The following is a 22,014-nucleotide window of genomic DNA, read 5'->3' on the forward strand; positions in this document are numbered from 1 at the left end:
TATCCTTATTGTTGATTAGGGGAAATTCCTGATAAATAGATAAGGATTGTGGCCGGTGTCTGTGGTCAAAAGGTGATGCTCACTCTTCCTAATCACCAAAGACTACTTTCGGAATTTCCAAGGACCCCTGTTCTATGATCTCTTTACATTTTGTATGTTCATAGATTTTTTTTAAATCGATCACTTAGATCTATCCTTTTTTTCACAAAAGATCTTCACACGTTTTAAATTTTAAAATGTCAGATCTTCACACATTGTACATTAAAGGATATATAAATCTTGATTATTATTCAGTTTACAAAATCTCCAAATAATTTCAAACTTTTAAAATGTCAGATCTTCATACATTGTACATCTTAAAGGACTTATAAATCTTGATTATTATAGAAAGTTTACAAAATCTCCAAATAATTCCAAACTGTCAAAGATTTTAGCAGGATAGGCACCATCCACAAAATGAGGTTTGTGTGTTGTGATCGCTGTAAATATTGCCAACTGGAGTGTATCCAGGTTCAGATCTTACATATACAGCGTCTCCTAGTTGAAGATTAACGACGGCCATACCAGTAACTCCATTATATGTGGTGTCACCTTGTACAAACACAATGCCAGCTCTAGCGCTATTAACCGTTAGCTCCATCGGAAAACGGGAATGTGGATCAACAAATGTCGTCCAAGAGAAAACGTAAGTTCCAGTCGTGGGAGCAGTAAAGGATCCCGTGTGTTTATTATATCCCTGTCCATTATTCGTCATAACATGGTCATAGACAACTATGTGATGCGCTCCAGGATTTACTTCAGGTGTAGTTAGATATGCATAGAAAGCAATGGGGTACTCAGGGGCGTCGGTGATTCTGCTTACCTCTATGGGAAAAAAGAAATAGACTGTTAAACGATTAAAGTCGAGAATGTTCTATCAATCTTATCTATCAATCTTTCAGAAAAAAAATTTCGGAAGCAAGATCAATTCTTACACACTCGTTTTTGTGATTTAATGCTTTTCAATTCACTCTCTACTAGGTTAATTTTTCTTAGTTATTTTTCAAGACAGGTTGATCCAAATTGTCAAGAATTTGGAAAAAAATATATATGGATTTGTTCCTATCATACTTCACCACAAAACTGAGATTTTCTTTAAAGCAATATGAGCTGCAACTTTGATGTCAGGATTTTTGTTGCAAAATTGTAAATGACTATTTCAATGACCAAAATATGTAATGTAAATTAACTTCTGTTGTTCATATTCGCGATGTAAGAACTATTTATAAGCTTCGATTGAATCAAAATTACATTATTGTCGTCCTGTACAATAATTTCTTATATAAACTGTTAATTGGATTGTATATAGAAGTCTTTTTTCTGCTTTATTTTAGTCTTTGATCATAAAGGTTTAAGTTATATACAAATGTATCATTATAAAACGTTTTAACAGCAATTTTATTTTTCAAAAATGCAGCTCATATTGCTTTAATTTAGCCATATTCAATATCCTACTAATTGAGGACTCGAGCGGATATAGGTTTTGGTATCAGGCATACAGAAAATAATACAGGTAAATATCAATCAGCAAAACACTTTGCTACAATCTCGGTATATAACGTTCATCTAGAATACATTAAATAAATATAATATTGCATTAATGCATTTTGTTGGTAAGTCATTGAATAAACTCGACCTGTACACTACATGCGAAAATTTGATTCGTTCAATTCAAAAAATGTCCATGGAAAAATATATCAATGATAAATGATGTTGGTTCAGCTAAACATTTGTTGTATGCTGTGAAAAAGCAAATTTTTAAATTACTAGTAATTTATTTACTAAAGGTGTTAACATATCATTGATGAATGAAACAAGAGGAACTACAAGAGGTAATGAAAAATGAAATTAAGACCGTAGCTATTAAAATGCTTGTTAAACAACTAAAAATAAAATTCAGTTTAACTATACATAAAATCAAACTCACTTGGTTGCTTCATTCTCTTGAGCGATGAGGTTGATAATATGGTCTTTAGAGGTAATTGCGGTGTTGCCATATCGACGAGCGTAGAATTTATCGTTGAATTTTCTTCCCTGCTCAGTTCGGTTAATGTTTCGCCGTTTCCTGTGAGCGATTCTTTAAGGCTGGAGATCATTCTTTCCTGACTGGCTATTAGTTTCGCTTGCACTTTGTTTTCGATCTCCAGATTTCTAAGTTGTTTCAATACAGTTTGTTTAAATGCATTGAATTCTATTTTGCTGATACAATCATCATCACTGGAAACTACAGATCCTGTGATGAAAAGGCACAAAAATATTTGTAGATGGAATTTCATAATAACATTTAATTGAAAGTAGTTATTAGGTATGTAGCTAAAACACCCTATATGAAACAGGTTATCAGTGTTCGAAAGTAAAGATAGCGTCTGTTTACCCTGTAAACAAATACATTCCGGAATTTCGTACATGCAATGTTAATATATGAAATATATGGAGATACGAAAATTCCAAAAGCATTACAAAATAGGAGCGGAGAAATAACGGACCTTCATATTATCAGAGGTGGGTTCAGGTGCAGTGAGGAGTGAGCATACCCTGCCGACCGGACACACCCGCTGTGTGCCCCTTGTCAAGATCGGTAAATAACGAGAAAATCTGTCGTCAATTCAATGTGCAAATAATGTCCTTACAATCAGTATGAAAAAACATCAGTCAGCATTTTGACTTAATGATAAATTGAATTTGCTGACAAGGTCATTGTATCGAGCATAAAACTTACGAAATGATGACTTTAAACGGGAGTGCTAATATTCTTGTTTCATCAACTTTTTTGTCAAAATTTACCTCGTTTTAGAAATCGTATATGCAAAAAGCATGTTCTCGCATATGGAATATACTGAGAGATATAAACTCCGTATACCAGTGATGAAGGTGTTTTGTTGCATGAATAAAGGGCGTTGATGACAGGGCATGGTTGTTAGATTACCATTAACTAGTTTTGCAAGTAAAATATCCAAATATGATACAGATGTGTCAAACTCTTTGATATCTTTTATTTTAAGCTCACCGAGATATATCGTATCGACATAAGAATGGAAATCACCATTGTTAATTGAGATGACAATCGATATATCTAAACGTCGAATTGAAGGTCACGGCAATCCTTTTCACGTATAAGCTTTTGGACAAAGTATCATAGTGTTTTGAGCAACCCAGTCCTGGTCTCCAGAAATCATATGCATATTGTAAATCAGGAACTCAAGAATCATTTTAATGTCAACTTCAGAGTACTTGTGTGTACAATCAGAATGTTTTAACAAAATAAGTCATAATTAGTATTGAAATAACAAAAGAAAACTTCAGATAGAATATTGACCTACTTCACTCTTTCTTTTTTTTTTTTTTTTTTGGTAAATTCTTAACCAAATAGATACAATTGTTTTCTGTGCTGTTTCTTTTAAAACATATACTTCCTGAAAACCGTTTATTCTTTCCATTTTCATTAAGTTCTTCATGCATTTTTTTCAATGTACAACGGGGATTCTAATATAAGATGTGTTAACTTAAAAATCAAGAGAAATAGCTTTTTCATAAAAATGTATCTATGTGTCACAAATGTCCTGCAGCCGTTGAAAGCTATTTCGTGTAAAACAAGAGGCCTACGGGCCTTATAGGTCACCTGAGTATCATGTAACAACTTTCCAGCGATTGTATTTGGTTCGTGTTTTAAGCCAAAAGCCATGAAATTCACAAATTTTGAAAGAGGCACCATTGCTTATCAAAGGGCAGATTTCAAAGCATTAATTTATTTTTAGTCAAAGTATCCCCTTGGTACCCCGACCCAGCAGCCCTGAAATTATCTATTTTGAAAGAGGCCCCTTTCTTCATTATAAGGCCAGCATTTTTTTTATGTTTAGGTTTAGTTATGAACATGAGAATAAAAAAGTCCCGAAGGAAAAGGAAATAAATTTTTTTGATAAATCAATTATTTACACTTGTACATTCTTTTTTTATGCTATCCTAATAGGCTCCTTACCACTGGACACATAATGCTTACAAATAGGAAAGTAGAACATTTAATTGCTTATTTCATCATCTGCCAGTTTGGGCCAGTTATATAAATTTTGTGATGTTGATCAAAATATATTTTAAAAAATCAATTCTTTAAAAGTCTTTCAATATATCTTCATTTTTTTTAATATGTGTTAGGTGAATGTGTAGACATTGTTCTAAAAGTTTCTTGATGCCTAAAATTATAATTCCTATCATAAAACAGACAGGAAGTATTGGGGAGTAGGGTCAACATTTTTTCAATTAAGTGTAAAATAATTTTTCTGGCTGATACAAATGATACTACATGCCTGTATATATTTGTATATTCTTGCCTTTTAATAGTTGAATTTTTTTTTTATTTCTTCACTTCAGGTTATTGTTTCTTATTATTTCTTCCTCAAATGGACCTCACTTCTCCCATAGTTTTATTCATTACATCTGATGCATAAGCACCCTTTTCTGAAGAATGATGCTTAGACTGTAAGCTATAACAGAGACCTAAACAATGTCCCTGGCAATATGCAATAGCTACAACGGGTAGTTTAAAACCTGGGGGAAGAAAATAATTTACAGTTACTTTTGAAACGAATACATAATTATCTCACCAGCATGTCATTGTGCAACAAAGTCGTCAGCATTTTATTTGTCCTTTGAACGGGTGAAACGTTTTGAATGGCACTGTTATCGATGAATTTTAGACTAAACCAATCTATCTTCTCAGATCTAGCTTTATTTACCCGCCGTTTCATCGTAAAACCGGAATTGCGAGTTCGTAAATTTGAAATCTCGATCCCGACTCAAATTTGACATCGGAAAGAAAAAAATTGTTTTATTTTTTTCTAAAAATTCAAAACCTTGAGCGGAGGGTTTGTAAAACTGAAAATAAAATAAATCCTGGCCTTAAATATGTAATTAGATCATTAGCATATTAACCTGGAGCAAAGGATAAGATGTTCAAAGAATTCATGCATTTCACTCAAATAATCATTAGAGCCCTACCCTAAAACAAGAACCCCTGACCCTGGGGCCATAAAATTCACAATTTTGGTAGAGGCACTCTTGCTTATCATAACTATGTACTTAGTTAGTTTATTTAATACCCAGGAGCAGAGAAGAAGATTTTCAAAGAATTCAGGTATTTTCACTATATAATCAATAGAGCCCCGCCCTAACACCAGAACCCCTGACCCTGGGGCCATAAAATTCACAATTTTGGTTTAATTTTAAGTTTACTCAGGTGACCTAAAAACTCTTTTGGGGACTTTCATGAGGAAAATAAATCTACTGAAATTTGTATCTTTTACAACTTTTAAACTATACGAAAAACGTTATTGACGTCCAAGTTGGCATTAAGGGGATTATAGGGTTATAATGGAAAACAGTTTGTTGGAATTTACTGCATGGACTTTGAACCAAAAATTGACGTTAATTAAAATAACAATTTTATTTTCTGTTTTTGTTTTAAAAAACAGATTTGTATTTCTATTGGGTTTATACTTCATGTCCTTCTGCTTGATCTGCCTATCGGGCATCCAAAGAAGCCTGCGTATATTCTTGAAATGATCTTTGTCCGAATATTCAATATGAAATTGACACAGAAACGTCTCTGTAATTTTGAATCCTATTAATAAAAGGAATATTCATCGTCATTTACACAATGGGTATAAATACTGATTATTATAGATTTTTTTATAAGCTTTTCATGTGAAAGACACAATGTATTGTTTGCATCAGTTGATCCACAAAAGTGGCTTACCAAGAGAGAGAGAGAGGGAAAGAGAGCGAGCGAGAGATTCCTATTTCTACACGTTTTTTAAAATTCGAATAAAATTCAATTGAAAAAAAACTTTCAAATTAAATTGATTAAAAAAACAACAACACATATTCCAATTAATTAAGTAGATATCTTTTTAAGTTCCGGATATTTATGAATGACATTGATTTTTAAACTCCATATCATCAAAGTTTTTTCTAGATTCCGTATGTGTAACACCTTTTTGTAACTGATATCTTACAAAGCCTACATAATCATAAATCAGTGCTGTAAATTATATTGCAACAGGTGTTTTAACTGATCTGTGAATACAAGTGTCTATATAATATAGCATGTCATCATTTTGGGGGATTTTTGTCAAGAATAAAGGGAAAATGCTTTCAGAAACATTGCATTGGATGATCATTGTGTGTGTTTTCGCTTGGAAAATTCAAGGTTTATTGTTATTATCATCATCATCATTGACTCTGCATTATTATTTTTTAAAATATATCTCCATTTCATCTTCCTGTAAAAGCTTATAGAGAATTTCAAATATGCACGAACTTTTCTTTTGGAACATGCACATGTAACATCATTTTTGTAAAAAAAAAAAATCAGAGCGTAAAACAAAGATTATAAAAAAAACGTATTTTCAATCCATTTTTAAAATGCGTTATTGTTAGTTTCCTCTATGCTTTCTCAATAAAACCTAAAAATAATAGTTATAATTGATTTTTAATGTCTGTTTTTCCCTTTTGAATTGACAAAGAATAAAAGAGTAAGAGGTTAATGTACCATGTTTTAGATATAAAATAAAATAATCCATGTCAATTTTGTCAATTTTTTAGGATCCTTTGGACAGGGACCTGATAATATCGTACAGGCCGCCTGTGCTGCCTCATTTTCAGGAGGATTTGTATCTGCCATTCGAAAAAAGTGTGGAGGATCCAAGACATGTGCCACAGTTTGTAAGGAAGCTGGCGCAAGTATGCGGACAATTTATGGACATCAGGGATCAACAATGTGATTGTTTTATTATTTCCCGTGTCAAACCATATTAAGAAAATAATTATAATCTTTATATGAATCTTTAAGACTTTTTTAACTTTTGGTATGATTTAACGGAAATCAGAAAATCAGTTTATTGGACCTTTTATTTAGCTTGATAAGATGTTTAAGAGTAAAACATGTAGATAAATTCTACATAAGCATATAATTTAGATTTAGGACCATATTAAATAAAGGTGTTCTAGTTCTTTTATTCAAAATAGTAAGTAAGTAAGTAAGTAAATTTTTTATTATAGTGACATGTGTATAGTCAACAAGTAAATACAATATAAACGTATATACATCACACCCGGCCCATTGGACCTATATGTCACTTTAATATATGTACAGTATTACTATAATCCTTTAAAGATAGCGCGCATGATGGACATTATATTAATTTGATTGATATAAATATTTTTGTCTTAGTGAAAAACATAAATTTAAAAACTTGGCAGTTTGTCTCTGATGATTTTTCATTAAAATGTTTAAATTTTCAAATGGATCTACATTTCTATTTAAATTAACATTATGAAAAAAAGTTTCTCTAATATTTCCGTAGGTTTTACAATGAAATAAAAAAATGTTTTTCGTCCTCTACTGATTCGTCATTACATAGAACACAGTAACGTTCTTGTGGCGGTTCGTTTCTAAATCGGCCTGTTTCGATTCGTAACGGGAGGATACCAACTCTAAACTGAGCCATTGTGGAGCGTTCTTGTTTTTTCATGTCCATTGTTATGTAGGGTTCCATTTCAAAAGTATTTTTTAAGGTCACAAATGTTCTCAATTTGGGTAACGACGATATTTTCAATTTCCATTCTTCTTCGCAAAGCGCAAACAATTCACATTTGACTTGATTTAAATCACATATTCGGAGGTAATCAAAATTGGTTTGCATATTTAATTTGTATAGGATTTCTTTCATTTGTGAACACCATATTCCACTATTTTGATAATTCCATAAGAAAACCTTTTTGGTGAGTCTGTCATCGTCCATTTCAATTAATCGGTTCCATCTTCTAATCATGTTGATCCAGCGCCTGTACGTCGGTGTTATCCATCCAACCTCGCTGTTTAATGCGATTGCGGGTGCGTATCTATGTAGTCCTAAAAAGTATCGAATAGCACGATTTTGTACAACTTCTAAAGAATGATATGTTTTAAATCCCCAAACCCCGGAACAATAATGTAAAATAGGGATCACACAAGACTGAAAAAGCTTTTCGTAGGTATGAAATCCAACATCTTTATAATCATGAATTTTCGAAATCATTGACCCCAATGCTCTTCCTCCTGCTTTACCAAGAGTTTCTGCCGCTATGTTAAAGTTCATCTTCTCGTGAAAGATAATACCGAGATATCGATATTGATTAACATACTGTAATTCTTCTTCCCCTATTTTGAACTTGTATAGACTTTGAGGTACATGGCGTTTCCTAAAATGCATGACATTAGATTTGGCACAATTCACATTTAATCTCCACCGTTTACACCAGTTGGACAGAATATCAAGACATTTTTGCATATCTGATTCATTTTCACTTAGAATGGCAATATCGTCGGCATACAATAAAAGGCTTATTTTTTGATCACTAATGGGAATTCCTGTATTTAGTTGTGAAATTTCTGTTGCTAAATCGTTAATGAAAAGGGAGAATAAGGTAGGTGACAAGTTGTCTCTTTGACGAACACCGTTTGGACATTCAAACCAGTTTGTGCGAAAGTCATTTACACATACACAAGAGAAGGTCTCAGAATATAAACTGGAAATAGCATTATAAATTGGACCATTGACTCCATTTAACTGAAGTTTGTATTGCAAGAGATCTCTGTTTACAAAATCAAACGCTTTTTGAAGATCAATAAAAGTAACAAAAGTAGATTTTCGATCTTGTATTAGGTTGGTAAGGGTAAATAAAAAAATAGACAACAGCATTGGTAAAGTATAACAGCCACGTAGCATCGGTTTTGAAAGGGGGGAGAAAAAAAAACGAAAAAGAGAACAGTTGTCAAAAGTCGAAAGTCCAATTTCGGGGGGGGGGGGGGGGGGGGGGGGGAAGCCAACTTTTTTCAATGCCAACTTCTTTCAGTACCACTTTTTTTTATACTGCATTTACCTTATATCAAAAACAGTTGGGGGGGGGGGGGGGGGGGCAACCAGCCTTTCAGTGAACATTTCCTATAGTATACTGAAAGGAAAAAGAAACGCAGGGTAGCATAATATTCGAAAAATCTTTGACCGCATGACTGAAAATTACGAAATTTGGTCAGTTGAGAAATTAACTTTTTATGCACCAAAATCAGTGTTCAGAATTACTCAACCATAGAATGTATGACGTCACGTAGGGAAAACGCTAAAAAGCCCAAAACACATGCAATTTGAAGACGACGAGTTTGTCAACAAATCTTTTTGCACCATTTGATGCACCTGAGGTATACACATCGTTTTTCAATATTTATAGACGATATGAATTTCTTGCAATCTTGGTATAGTTTACGGAAGTTCCATGGGGTCTGGTTTTCGAATTGCCTAATTAATGAAAAAGGCAACAACGGGTAACTCAGCAGTTTCTTGTAAATTTTATCCCATAAAACTTGTTACCTGTTGTCAGAGAGGGCCTGAAATGGTTTTCAATCAACCGTGACGATGACGTTAACGGACAGAGTCATAATACGAGCGGGTTATTCGTCCTGCCATCTCTTAAATCGCCACCTTACTACCACAAAAAACGCCTTTTATACAGTAGACTGTTATTATCATTTTACAAACAGCATGACAGTTTGCTTGATGGGGCGGGCTAAAATTTCGTGTGCTAGTTATCATTTTACTCATCGATTGGATCAATGAAATCAATACTGATTTACATATGAAACTCGAAATACAACAAAACCCTGATAATACTGGCCAATCACATTGAATGATTGTCTACCTGTACGGCATTTGTATTCAGCAGCAACACGTGGTCAGTCAAAGCCCGTTTTCTGTCCTCATAAAAGCATTTATTACATTTTGTTTTGATTTGACCGGGTAGATTAAAAATACGTGTAAGAATTTAAAGAATGGAATTAGTAAGACTTCTCTGCTACTGTTGTACTATAAAGCTATCAACAGCATCATTATAGGAAGTAAACCTTGCTTTGTCCATTCACATGTAATTGTTCATTCAATGCAATTGGTCAGTTTTGTCAGAGGTATTGCTGGGTTCTATGTTTCATATATGCAAAGTATTATTGATTCCGTTGAAATCAAACAACCAATCGATGAGTAAAATGATAATCAGCATACAAAATTTTAGCACGCCCTCTCAAGCAAACTGTCACGCTGTTGGAAAAACGATAATATAATCATTACATTCATACGAAAAATGAAAGAAAACAATTCCGGAATTCGGCTTTCTGAGCCGGTCAACTTACTGTTGTGTTTCTCTAACTGGCGCATGCGCGCGTCGTATGAGTAATTTTTTTGCGTGTTAGTAAACCCATGCCCAATATAGCCAGGATTTAAAAGATAAACTCTCTGATAAATTCCGTGCAAAGGAGAAATAAGGCTCTGACAGATGTGCGGGAGAGACATTGACATAACGAGAGTTTTCGATTTTCACTTATGGGGGGTATCGACATATGAGCTTCAATAACTCATGAATTATTAAACAAAATCAAATGGGCGTGCATGAACATATATATGTTGGTCTTTTTGAAAGATGATTTTAAAAGTAAGATAGGAATACTACAAGAAATTAAAAGAAAAATAAATTTAATTCGCCTCAAAAGTTTACCCTGCGTTTCTATTTCCTTTCCTTATTTAATTAATGTTGGGAAAAAAGTGGGGGGACCAGCCCCCCCCCCCTTTTTTGCTACGTGCCTGCATAATTGAAGAAGAAAACTCAATAGTGATTGAAACACTTGTTGTTTGGTTTCTCTGACCATATATATTTCTTTCCAGTGTTTGTATTTTAAAAGCTAATGAATTAAGAAAACATAAGTCAAAATTACAGCTGGAAGTCTAAAGATTTATTCAGTCTAGCTTTGATGGGGTCCACTCTTCAAAATTCATTCATTTTGATGGAAATTAAAAAGAAGCCTTCGTAATGATTAGGGAACGAGTATTTCGTACAGATTAATTTAGGTATCTCCCATGAACCGATTTAAAGGTGTATCATTTTCGTACCACATTCAAAAGCTTATATTTTTCATGCTTTTGTCATTCAGTATCCTTTCTGAATAACATGGTGTGTTTGTTTTCTGAATGAAAGTAAATAAATTGCACATTTGATGGACGGAATAAATTACAAATCAAATGATACGGATAGTCACTTACCACAATAAGAATCTACATCCTCTGTAAAATGTATTTATCACCATGTCAATATTTTTCAGACCAACGTGTTTTAACGCCTTTCATTTCTATTATCGTGCCCGGTACCTGCACCCTAAAACGGTAGGAAAAGCACGCCTGGCAATGTACAGATATGGATCGGCTGGATGCCATGCATCATACTGCGGTCCTAATTATGTTCCCAAAACGAAGTTGGGGAACATATTGTTTTTACTCTGTTTCTTATTATGTTCCCCAAACGAAGTTGGGGAACGATTGTTTTTATTTTATTATTATTATTATTTTTCTTATCGGGAAAATTTTGTCCGCGAATGATCTTGTAAAGTACACATCCGATTAAGGGGAAACCTTTTTAGGGTAAGTAGGCATGTTATGTAGATTTGCGGAACGAAGGTCATTTTGCGCGCACGTGCTTGCAAGAGCAACACGTGCAACACGTGAAATGACCAATATACTTGAAATTGCCGTAACTTTTACATTTTTCGATGTAATGCTTTGATATTTAGAATATGTAGACATATTATGAATGTAGATAAGATGACATTGTCAACATGCCATTTTGTGTGCATGTGCTTCCAAGAGCGCGCACGAGCAACACGTGAAATGACCGATTTAATTGATATAGACGTAAATCTTTACTGTTTTGATGAAATGCTTTGAAACTCATAATATAACTAGTGCTAATTGTAACGGGGACAGTTACAGATGTTCCCCAAACGCTCCTCAACTCCCTTTCATAGTCATATTCCCTGTAAGCGTAATTAAATAAGATAAACTCTATGCATTTGAGACTTCAAGAACGTTTACCCAGAAGTGTACCATGTTCATTCAAATTTTATAATTGCACACTTGCTCATGTGAATGCACGTGCGTAATGAACATATCATATTGTCTACACAATCTTAATATTTTAATATGCTAAATATTAAAGTACTTAATCCAAAAGTATTAAAAAAAACGCTCATTCAAGTGTATTTTTGATTTTACCCATTTCACATGCACGCACATGCATACATGAGCATGGTGACCATACCTTCTTGTAGAAGTCCATTACATCTATCTATGTTATAAATACCACCCCGTTTGGTTGAAAACCAAGGGAGCTATAGCTGTTTAAAGTTTCAGCCAATCAGATTGCAGCGCATGTACACGTACATGTATGCATGTGCATGGTGACCATACCTACTTGTAGAAGTCCATTATATATATCTATGTTCCAAATCCCATCCTGTTTGGTTGAAAACCAAGGGAGTTATAGCTGTTTAAAGTTTCAGCCAATCAGATTGCAGCGCACGTACACGCACGTGTGTGCCTATGCATGGTGACCATACCCTCTTGTAGAAGTCCATTACATATATCTATGTTCCAAACCCCATCCTGTTTGGTTGAAAATCTAGGGAGTTATAGCTATTTAAAGTTTCAGCCAATCAGATTGCAGCGCACGTGCATGCACGTGTTTTCATGATAATTGCTATATATCATATTGTAGGATATCCTAATGCATGGCTATGTTCAAAATTTCAAAAGATTTCGTCAAAAAACAAGAAAGATATTGACACTTTAGTTTCAGCCAATCAGAGCGAAGCGCACGTGCATGCACGTGAGATCTTCCTATTTTGACCATGACATCTTGTGCATACTACTAATATATCCTTACATTATGAGTTTCAAAACATTTCTTCAAAAAATAGAAAAGTTACGGTTAAATCCATTATATATTGGTCATTTCACGTTTTGCACGTGCGCGCTCTTGCAAGCACGTGCGCGCAAAATGACCTTGATTCCGCAAATCTACATAACATGTCTACTGACCCTAAAAACATTTCACCTAAATTGGATGTGTAGTTTACTAGATCATTCGCGGACAAAATTTTCCCGAGAAGAAAAATAATAATAACTAGAGCAAAGCTCGTTGCAAAGCAACGAGTAACAGCGTCCTGTTCGACCGGAAGTAGCTTTCATTTTTAACAAAAATGAGAAATAACGCCAAAAAATGGGTTGAATAATCTAAAACTATGTTAATTAATGCAAAAATAAGCCATTTTTTGCTACTTCCGGTTTGACCGGAAGTGACGACGACGGACGGAAAAGTAATTTTTATGCTCCCAGAGACATATATTACCCAAAAACTTCCCAAGCTCGGCAAAAATACGCGTTTTCCGACCACTTCCGGTTTTGCCGGAAGTGACGACGCCGGATGTATTTTGAAGACGCCAAAAGATTAAGCTTAACATTTTGGACAACTTTGCTTCTTTGATGTATTACAAATTCTCGATACGTTTTGAGATATAAAGAAAAAACTTTCGGCCCCTCTAGGCCCTTAATTTTAGGGGCCAGCCCTTTTTACAAGATATCATTTGAAAGATCTTGGAATTCTACACTTCTTTTGTTCTATATGTTTTAACAAAATATTTCCAGGTAAAAAGCTATCGTAGAAAAGATGTTAAAAATTTTGAAATTCGCGATAGGTCTATTTTCGGGCCATAGCGAGCGTCGGCGCTTCGTACTTCCGGTAGTTGTGATATACAAAATGCACTTCTCCAAAGTTTGCTCTAGCATCCCTAAAAAATTCACACTTCTATCTTCAATGGTTTTTGAGAACATTGCCGGACAAAGTGACCCTCTAAAAATGACAAAATCGCAGAAATCTCCGAACCGGAAGTGACGTCATCAAAACAAAAAATTATATATCTAGATTTTTTGATGTTCTATCATTCCTGAAAGTTTCATGAAAATCGATCAAGGCGTTTTCGAGAACTCGCGTGCACAAAATATGTAAGAAAAAAAATAATAAAAACTGTGGAAAAGAAACCTAAGAATAACAGAAAGGTCTTCCGCTGAAGACGGAAGACCTTAATAATAATAACTAGAGCAAAGCTCGTTGCAAAGCAACGAGTAGGTCTTCCGTCCTATTTGACCGGAAGTGGATTTTATTTATAACAAAAATGCGAAATAACGCCCAAAAATAGCTTGAATCCTCTAAAAGTATGTTAATTAATGCAAAAATAAGCCATTTTTAGCTACTTCCGGTCTGACCAGAAGTGACGACGACGGACAGAAAATTAATTTTTATGCCCCCAGAGACATTTGTTACCCCAAAACTTGTCATTAACGGCAAAAATACGTATTTTCAGACTACTTCCGGTTTGGCCGGAAGTGACGTCGCCGGACAAATTTTGACGACGCCAATAGATTGAGCTTGATCTTTTAAACAACTTTGCTTCTTTGACGTATTACAAATTCTTTACAAATTTTGAGATATAAAGAAAAAAGTTTCGGCCCCTCTAGGCCCCTTTTTTTAGGGGCCAGTCCTTTTTTTGAGATATCATTTGAAAGATCTTAAAATACTGCACTTCTTTTGCTCTATATGTCTTAACAAAATATTTCTAGGTAAAAAGATATCTTCGAAAAAGTGTTACAAATTTTGAAATTCGTGATACGTCTATTTTCGGGCCATAGCGAGCGCCGACGTGCGGCCCTTCTGATTAAAATGAAATACGTTGTACATATCTACAGACTTTGGTCTGTCATACCTGAAAGTTTCATGTTTCTATCTTGAGCCATTATTGAGAAAGTCTGCGGACAAACTGACCCTTCAAAAATCATAAAATCGGCAATATCTCCAAACCGGAAGTGACGTCATCGAATCAGAAAAAAATGCATAAGGTTCAAGTAATGTAACATAAGTCCTGAAAGTTTCATGAAAATCCATCGAGCCGTTTTTGAGAAATCGCGTGCACAAAATCGGTAAGAAAAAAAAGAATAATAAAAGTGGAAAAGAAACCTAAGAATAACAAGAAGGTCTTCCGCTGAAGACGGAAGACCTTAATAATAATAATAAGAAACAGAGTAAAAACAATATGTTCCCCAACTTCGTTTGGGGAACATAATGATACAGTAGTAGCATAGATAATATGACATGGTCAAAATAGCAAGATCTCACGCGCATACACGTGCGCTTTGCTCTGATTGGCTGAAACTAAAGTCACAATATCTTTCTTGGTGTTTGATGAAATCCTTTGAAATTTTGAACATAGCCATGCATTAGGATATCCTACAACATGATTTATAGCAATTATCAAGAAAACACGTGCATGCACGTGTGCTGCAATCTGATTGGCTGAAACTTTAAATAGCTATAACTCCCTTGGTTTTCAACCAAACAGGATGGGATTTGGAGCATAGATAGATATAATAGACTTCTACAAGAAGGTATGGTCACCATGCACATCCATACACGTGCGTCTATGTGCGCTGCAATCTAATTGGCTGAAACTTTAAATAAGTATAACTCCTTTAATTTTCAACCAAACAGGATGAGATTTGGAACATAGATAGATATAATGGACTTCTACAAGTAGGTATGATCACCATGCACATCCAAACACGTGCGTGAACGTACGCTGCAATCTGATTGGCTGAAACTTTAATCAGCTAGAACTCCTTTGGTTTTCAACCAAACGGAGTTGGATTTAGAACATAGATAGATGTAATGGACTTCTACAAGAAGGTTTGTCACCAGGCTCATGTATGCACGTGCGTGCACGTGAAATGAGTAAAACCAAATATACACTTGAATGAGCGTATTTTTTAATACTTTTGGATTAAATACTTTAATATTTAGTATATTAAAGTATATAGATTTTGTAGACAAGATGATATGGTCATTACGCACATGCATTCACATGCGCACGCGTGCAATGCTAAAATTTGAATGAACTTGGTACCCTTCTTGGTAAACGTTGTTAAAGTCTCAAATGCATGAAGTTTGTCTTATTTAATGAAGCTAACAGGGAATATGGCACCAAAAGGGAGATGGGGAGCGTTTGGGGAACATCTGTAACGGTCCCCGTTACAATTAGCACTAGTTAAGGTCTTCCGTCTTCAGCGGAAGACCTTCTTGTTATTCTTAGGTTTCTTTTTCACTTTTATTATTATTGTTTTTTTTTCTTACCGATTTTGTGCACGCGATTTTTCGAAAACGGCTTGATGGATTTCCATGAAACTTTCAGGACTTATGTCACATCACTTGAACCTTATGCGTTTTTTTTCATTTTGATGACGTCACTTCCGGTCCGGAGTTATCGTCACTTTAATGGTTTTTTGAGGGTCGTTTTGTCCGCAAGTTTTCTCCTAAACGGCTTTAGATAGACACATGATACTTTCAGGTATGGTAGACCTATGTCTGTAGATTTGCGGAATGTATTTCATTTTTATCGGAAGTGACGCACGTCGGCGCTCCCTATGGCCCGAAAAAAGGCCTACAGCAAATTTCAAAATTTTTGACATCTTTTCTACGTTATCTTTTTACCTGGAAATATTTTGTTAAAACATATAGAACAAAAGAATTGTAGAATCCCAAGATCTTTCGAATGGTATCTCGAAAAAAGGGCTGGTCCCTAAAATTAAGGGCCTAGAGGGGCAAAACGTTTTTCCTTTATATCTCAAAAAGTATTGAGAAGTTGTAATACATCAAAGAAGCAAAGTTGTTCAAAATGTTAAGTTTAATCTATCTCGATCGTCAATATACGTCCGGCGACGTCACTTCCGGTCAAACCGGAAGTAGTCAGAAAATGCATATTTTTGCCTTTATAACAAATTTTTGGGTAACATCTGTCACTGGGAGTATAAAATTGAAATTTTCGTCCGTCGTTTTCACTTCCGGTCAAACCGGAAGTAGCAAAAAATGGCTTAATTTGGCAATAATTAACATAGATTTGGAGTGTTAAACCATTTTTGGACTCAATTACTCATTCTTTTTAAATTCAAAGTTACTTCCGGTCAAACAGGACGGAAGACCTACTCGTTGCTTTGCAACGAGCTCGGCTCTAGTTATTATTATTTTTCTTCTTCTTTTTCTTCTTCCTGGGTACTTTTTTGTCCGGGAATGATCTCGTAAACTATACATCCAACTAAGGTGAAATGTTTTTAGGGTCAGTAGACATGTTATGTAGATTTGTGGAACGAAGGTCATTTTGCGCGCACGTGCTTGCAAGAGCGTGCACGTGCAACATGTGAAATGACCGATTTAATTGATATAGGCGTAACTTTTTCAATTTTTGATGAAATGCTTTGAAACTTATAATATAAGGATATATTAGAAGCATACACAATATGACATGGTCAAAATAGTAAGATCTCACGCGCATGCACGTGCGCTTTGCTCTGATTGGCTGAAACTAAAGTCTCAATATCTTTCTTATTTTTTGACGAAATCCTTTGAAATTTTAAAAATAGCCATGCATTAGGATATCCTACAACGAGATATATATAGCAATTATCATGAAAACACGTGCATGCACGTGCGCTGCAATCTGATTGGCTTAAACTTTAAATAGCTATAACTCCCTTGATTTTCAACCAAACAGAATGGATTTGGAACATAGATAGATATACTGGACTACTACAAGAAGTTATGGTCACCATGCACATGCATACACGTGCATGTACGTGCGCTGCATTCTGATTGGCTGAAACTTTAAACAGCTATAACTCCCTTGGTTTTCAACCAAACGGGGTGGGATTAAGAACATAGATAGATGTAACGGACATCTACAAGAAGATATGGTCACCATGCTCATGTATGCACGTGCGTGCACGTGAAATGAGCAAAATAAAAAAAACACTTGAATGAGCGTATCTTTTTAATACTTTTGGATTGAATGCTTTAATATTTAGTATATAAAAATATATAGATTGTGTAGACAAGATGATATGGTCATTACGCACATGCATTCACATACGCACTCAAAATTTGAATGAACTTTGTACACTTCTGGGTAAACGTTATTAAAGTCTCGAATGCATCGAGTTTGTCTTATTTAATGAAGCTTACAGGGAATATGGCACCAAAAGGGAGTTGGGGAGCGTTTGGGGAACATCTGTAACGGTCCCCGTTACAATTAGCACTAGTTATTGTTGCTGTAGATCATAAATAAACTTTTCGCAATTCCATACTGTCGTTCATTTTTATCATTCTTGTTTTCTGGAATTCACAAAGTAGGCACTGGTCAGAACTGACGAAGATGGTTAAAACATTGTTTTTGTTTGTAAGGTTCAATTTTTAATTGATTTAGGGGAACTTGGATTTGATTCTGCAAGTGATAATCCAAAGTATCATAGAGCTTGGTTGCTAGATTACTATTCGCGTATTTTTAAGTAAAATATCCAAGTATGAAACAGATGGGTCAGACTCTGTGGTATAATTCACAATATGCCTGTTGTTTTTGGAGACAAAATTCAGACTTTGGATACCATTGTACCCGTTATTAGTGGATTTGTTTTTCTACACTTGAAAAAGAGCATCGTTTGATAGCTTAATGGTATTCTAACAACAAAGCTCTATATATCGTATCGATATAGGAATAGAAATTACCATTGTTAATTGAAAATACGTCGTCGATATATCTAAATGTTGAGTTGAAGGCACAGATCTATTTCGAAGAAGGAAATTTAGCAAGATCATGACTGTGTTAATTAGTTTTAATTTTTTCCTTATATTTTCAATGATCAAATATATTTGAATTACCATACCTGTACTCTTTCTTACAATCTCACAAAATTTTTTCAGTTGGGAAAGAAAAACTTCAGAAGCATTGTATAATAATATATTCGAGAAGTGGTGATGCTAAAAATGCCAAGGAACATCTAGAAAATTTCAAATACAAAATTTCACCATAATAAAAAAAAAAAAAACATTAAAACATATACTTTTCTAAACTTCATTCAACCAGTTTCAAAGAATAATTAAAGTCCAGGTTTTTAACATTATTTTTTCATTAGAAAGAAAGACGTAAATATTTACTAACCTTGTAATTGTTTAATTGCAACAATATCAGTAGAAAAAGTTAATTGTACGAACAAATATTCTGAATTTGACATAAAACAAAATACTAGAGTTTCTATTGTACAATATGCCTGTTGTTTTTGGAGACAAAATTCAGACTTTGGATACCATTGTACCCGTTATTAGTGGATTTGTTTTTCTACACTTGAAAAAGAGCATCGTTTGGTAGCTTAATGGTATTCTAACAACAAAGCTCTATGATAAACTTGATGACTTTAACTTTTCTCTCGTCAACTTCCCTTACTTACATGTGTATGCAGCTATACACTTTTATCACCTGCATACGGATATTTTGAATGTCAGCTGATTCGATATGCAAGAGTAAGTTATACGCATGAACAATTTCTAAAACGAGGTAAATTATTGACTCATAGTTCCCTTTCTAATGAAAAAATTCTTCAAAATCATATGCCAGTTTTGAATATTTTTAATATCCCAAAGAACCAAGATGATTTGGAACTACCATACATATACTCAACAACAAAAAAAGAAACGCATATTCAGATAAAAAATAATAATCTAAGTTTTCAGTTTAAACCTTAATTTTTTACAAGTGATTTTAGAGTGTGTTGTGATAAAAATCAAACAAGTCCTATGTTCCAAATTGACAAGCTAAGTTGATGTCATTGACGTCGCCTCCAAATTCTAGAGGCATACGTCTTAACTAATCCATATGTCCTTTGCGACCTCTCAGCGCTAGTGGATTTCCAATGTACGGACGTCGTGCACGAATACCAGCTCCTCTCAGTCTCTTGCGAACAATGTGTGCACATATGCTTATTTCAGCAGTTTGTACAGCAGTTCTGGGTCGATTGCGCAGGTGCTGAAGGAGGATCTGACGGTCATGTCTGGATGTGGTAACCCGCACACCGCCAGTTCTTGGTCTGTCATCCGTGTTCCTAGCTGGTGGAAACGTGCATTTAACTGCTGCAAAAGCCAAATGCAGTTGCAACTTCCTGTTGCGTAGTATCATTGTTAGAGCCTTGTTGCGTTCATCTTTGTTTAGTCGTGGCATTGCAGCATCAACATTACAATCAAATCTTAAATATGGGTTTAATAGGAGTGCTTATTGTTTCTCTAAATCCAAAATTTCATTGAAAATAGACCCCCGATTTACAAGAAATCATGTAAAACACTATTTTCATAAACATGGTTAATCAAGGGAAATAATTCTACAATTGGGGTTTAAAAGCCCATGTTGTACTTTAAATAGGTCACAGGTATCCAATGATAAAAACAATAGTTGTTCCATATACTTTTTCGAAATTTCTTCGATGAGTAAAACAATATGCGTTTCTTTTTTTGTTGAGTATATATATTGGATTCCAAAACTTCATAAGAATCCTTACAAACAATGATATATTACGGGTTCCAGTAAATGTTCAACCAAGCCTCTTCCTTTACTCCTCACTAAGATATTAACAGAAGTGAAGGAGAAACTTCAAGAATACTGTGCAACAATATATTCAAGAAGTGGTGTGAATCAGATGTGGATACTCAAAAATTCCAAAGAACTTTGGACAATTTGATATCACAAGATCTAACAAAAATCAACAGCTTAAAAAATTACGCCTTTTTAACTTTATACACCATTCCCCACGATATATTTAAGTCGAGATATTTTGACATTACCGACAGCTGCTTTTTCAATAAAAATGGAACTCGTAAATTTACGTACCTGGTCATTGGTCATTTCCAAAATTATTTTGTCAAAACACATTCTAATTGTACACACAAGTACTCTGAAGTTGACATCAAAAAGTTTCTGATTAACAATATCTATGTGGTTTTTGGAGACCAAGTCTTCCAACAATCTATTGGAATCCCCATGGGTACCAATTGCGCTTCTTATTAGCAGACCTATTTTTTGTAGTCATATGAAGCAGAATTTGTGCAAAATCCTATGTGAAAGGAGAAAACACTTGCTGTGGCCTTCAACTTGACATATAGATAATTCCTATGTCGATGCGATATATCCTGGATAGATTGAGATAAAAGATACCACAAGGTCTAACACATCTGTTTCATAATTGGATATTTTACTTTAAAAAGACATTAATGGTAATCTAAAAACCAAGCTCTATGATAAACGTGATGACTTTAATTTTTCTATCGTCAACTTCCCTTACTTATGCAGCAATATACCTCCATCGCCTGCATACGGAATATATATATCTCAGTTGATTCGATACACAAGAGCATGCTCTACGTATGAACAATTTCTAAAACGAAGTAAAATATTGACAAACAAGTTAATGAAACAAGAATATTAGCAGTGTCGTTTAAAGTCATCATTTCGTAAGTACTTTGGTCGATACAATGACCTTGTCAGCAAATGCAATTTATCATTGAGTCAAAAGCTGACTGACATTTTTCATACTAATTGTTTGTCCATTATTTATATATTGAATTGACGACGGACTTTTCCCGATCATGACAAGGAGTACACGGCGGGTGAGACCGGTCGACAGGGGATGCTCACTCCTCCATGGTACCTGATCCCACCTCTGGTGATTTGGAGGTCCTTGTTTGCTCTGCTCCTGTTTTTTTATTAATTGTTTTATGGACTTTTTGATCTTTAATACTGTTCGTTTCTCCATATGTTTCATCATAAAATTTTGCTGTTAGATGACATCAACGTCTTTTTAGAGTGAAATATCGAAATGTGAAACAGATGTGTCATACTCCGTAGTATCCTTTATTTCAACTCCAACGGGATATATCAAGTCGACATATAAAAGGAAGTAACTATCGTTCATTAATAAAACTTCGTACTCTAGGACCTGAAGGGTTTATCACTGGTTTTCGTTTCTTCTTTAATTTTCGATAAAACTGTTATTTAAACTGTAATTTAATACTGATATCATACAAAATACTGTGATATGTCAATAACAAAAATGTAGCATCTGTATTTGTTTTCAATCCTGATATTATCCTATTGATTCTTTCCACTTTACGCCATTGAAAGCTTTTCAGATGACAGAAAATCGTATT

The 22,014-nt window shown here is 34.4% G+C and overlaps 2 protein-coding genes across 2 annotated transcripts; one reads left to right on the forward strand and one right to left on the reverse strand.

The window, feature by feature from the left end:
* Window positions 1-267: 267 nt before the first annotated feature.
* LOC134238303 (uncharacterized) lies at window positions 268-2,375 on the reverse strand. The gene is made up of 2 exons (XM_062720426.1): window positions 1,967-2,375; window positions 268-864 (listed from the first exon to the last, which is right to left on the reverse strand). Exons 1-2 carry the CDS (start codon window positions 2,313-2,315, stop codon window positions 431-433), a joined length of 783 nt encoding a protein of 260 aa, XP_062576410.1. The 5' UTR covers window positions 2,316-2,375; the 3' UTR covers window positions 268-430.
* A 3,749-nt stretch (window positions 2,376-6,124) lies between these two features.
* LOC134238305 (uncharacterized) lies at window positions 6,125-19,987 on the forward strand. The gene is made up of 4 exons (XM_062720427.1): window positions 6,125-6,241; window positions 6,637-6,811; window positions 11,216-11,365; window positions 19,807-19,987. The coding sequence occupies exons 1-4, from the start codon at window positions 6,139-6,141 to the stop codon at window positions 19,985-19,987; spliced, it is 609 nt and encodes a 202-aa protein (XP_062576411.1). The 5' UTR covers window positions 6,125-6,138.
* Window positions 19,988-22,014: the final 2,027 nt, after the last annotated feature.

The sequence above is a fragment of the Saccostrea cucullata genome, unplaced genomic scaffold, assembly GCF_032062105.1.
Source record: "Saccostrea cucullata isolate Sc308-1 unplaced genomic scaffold, CSIRO_AGI_Scuc_v1 ctg13814, whole genome shotgun sequence".
Classification (NCBI taxonomy): domain Eukaryota; kingdom Metazoa; phylum Mollusca; class Bivalvia; order Ostreida; family Ostreidae; genus Saccostrea; species Saccostrea cuccullata.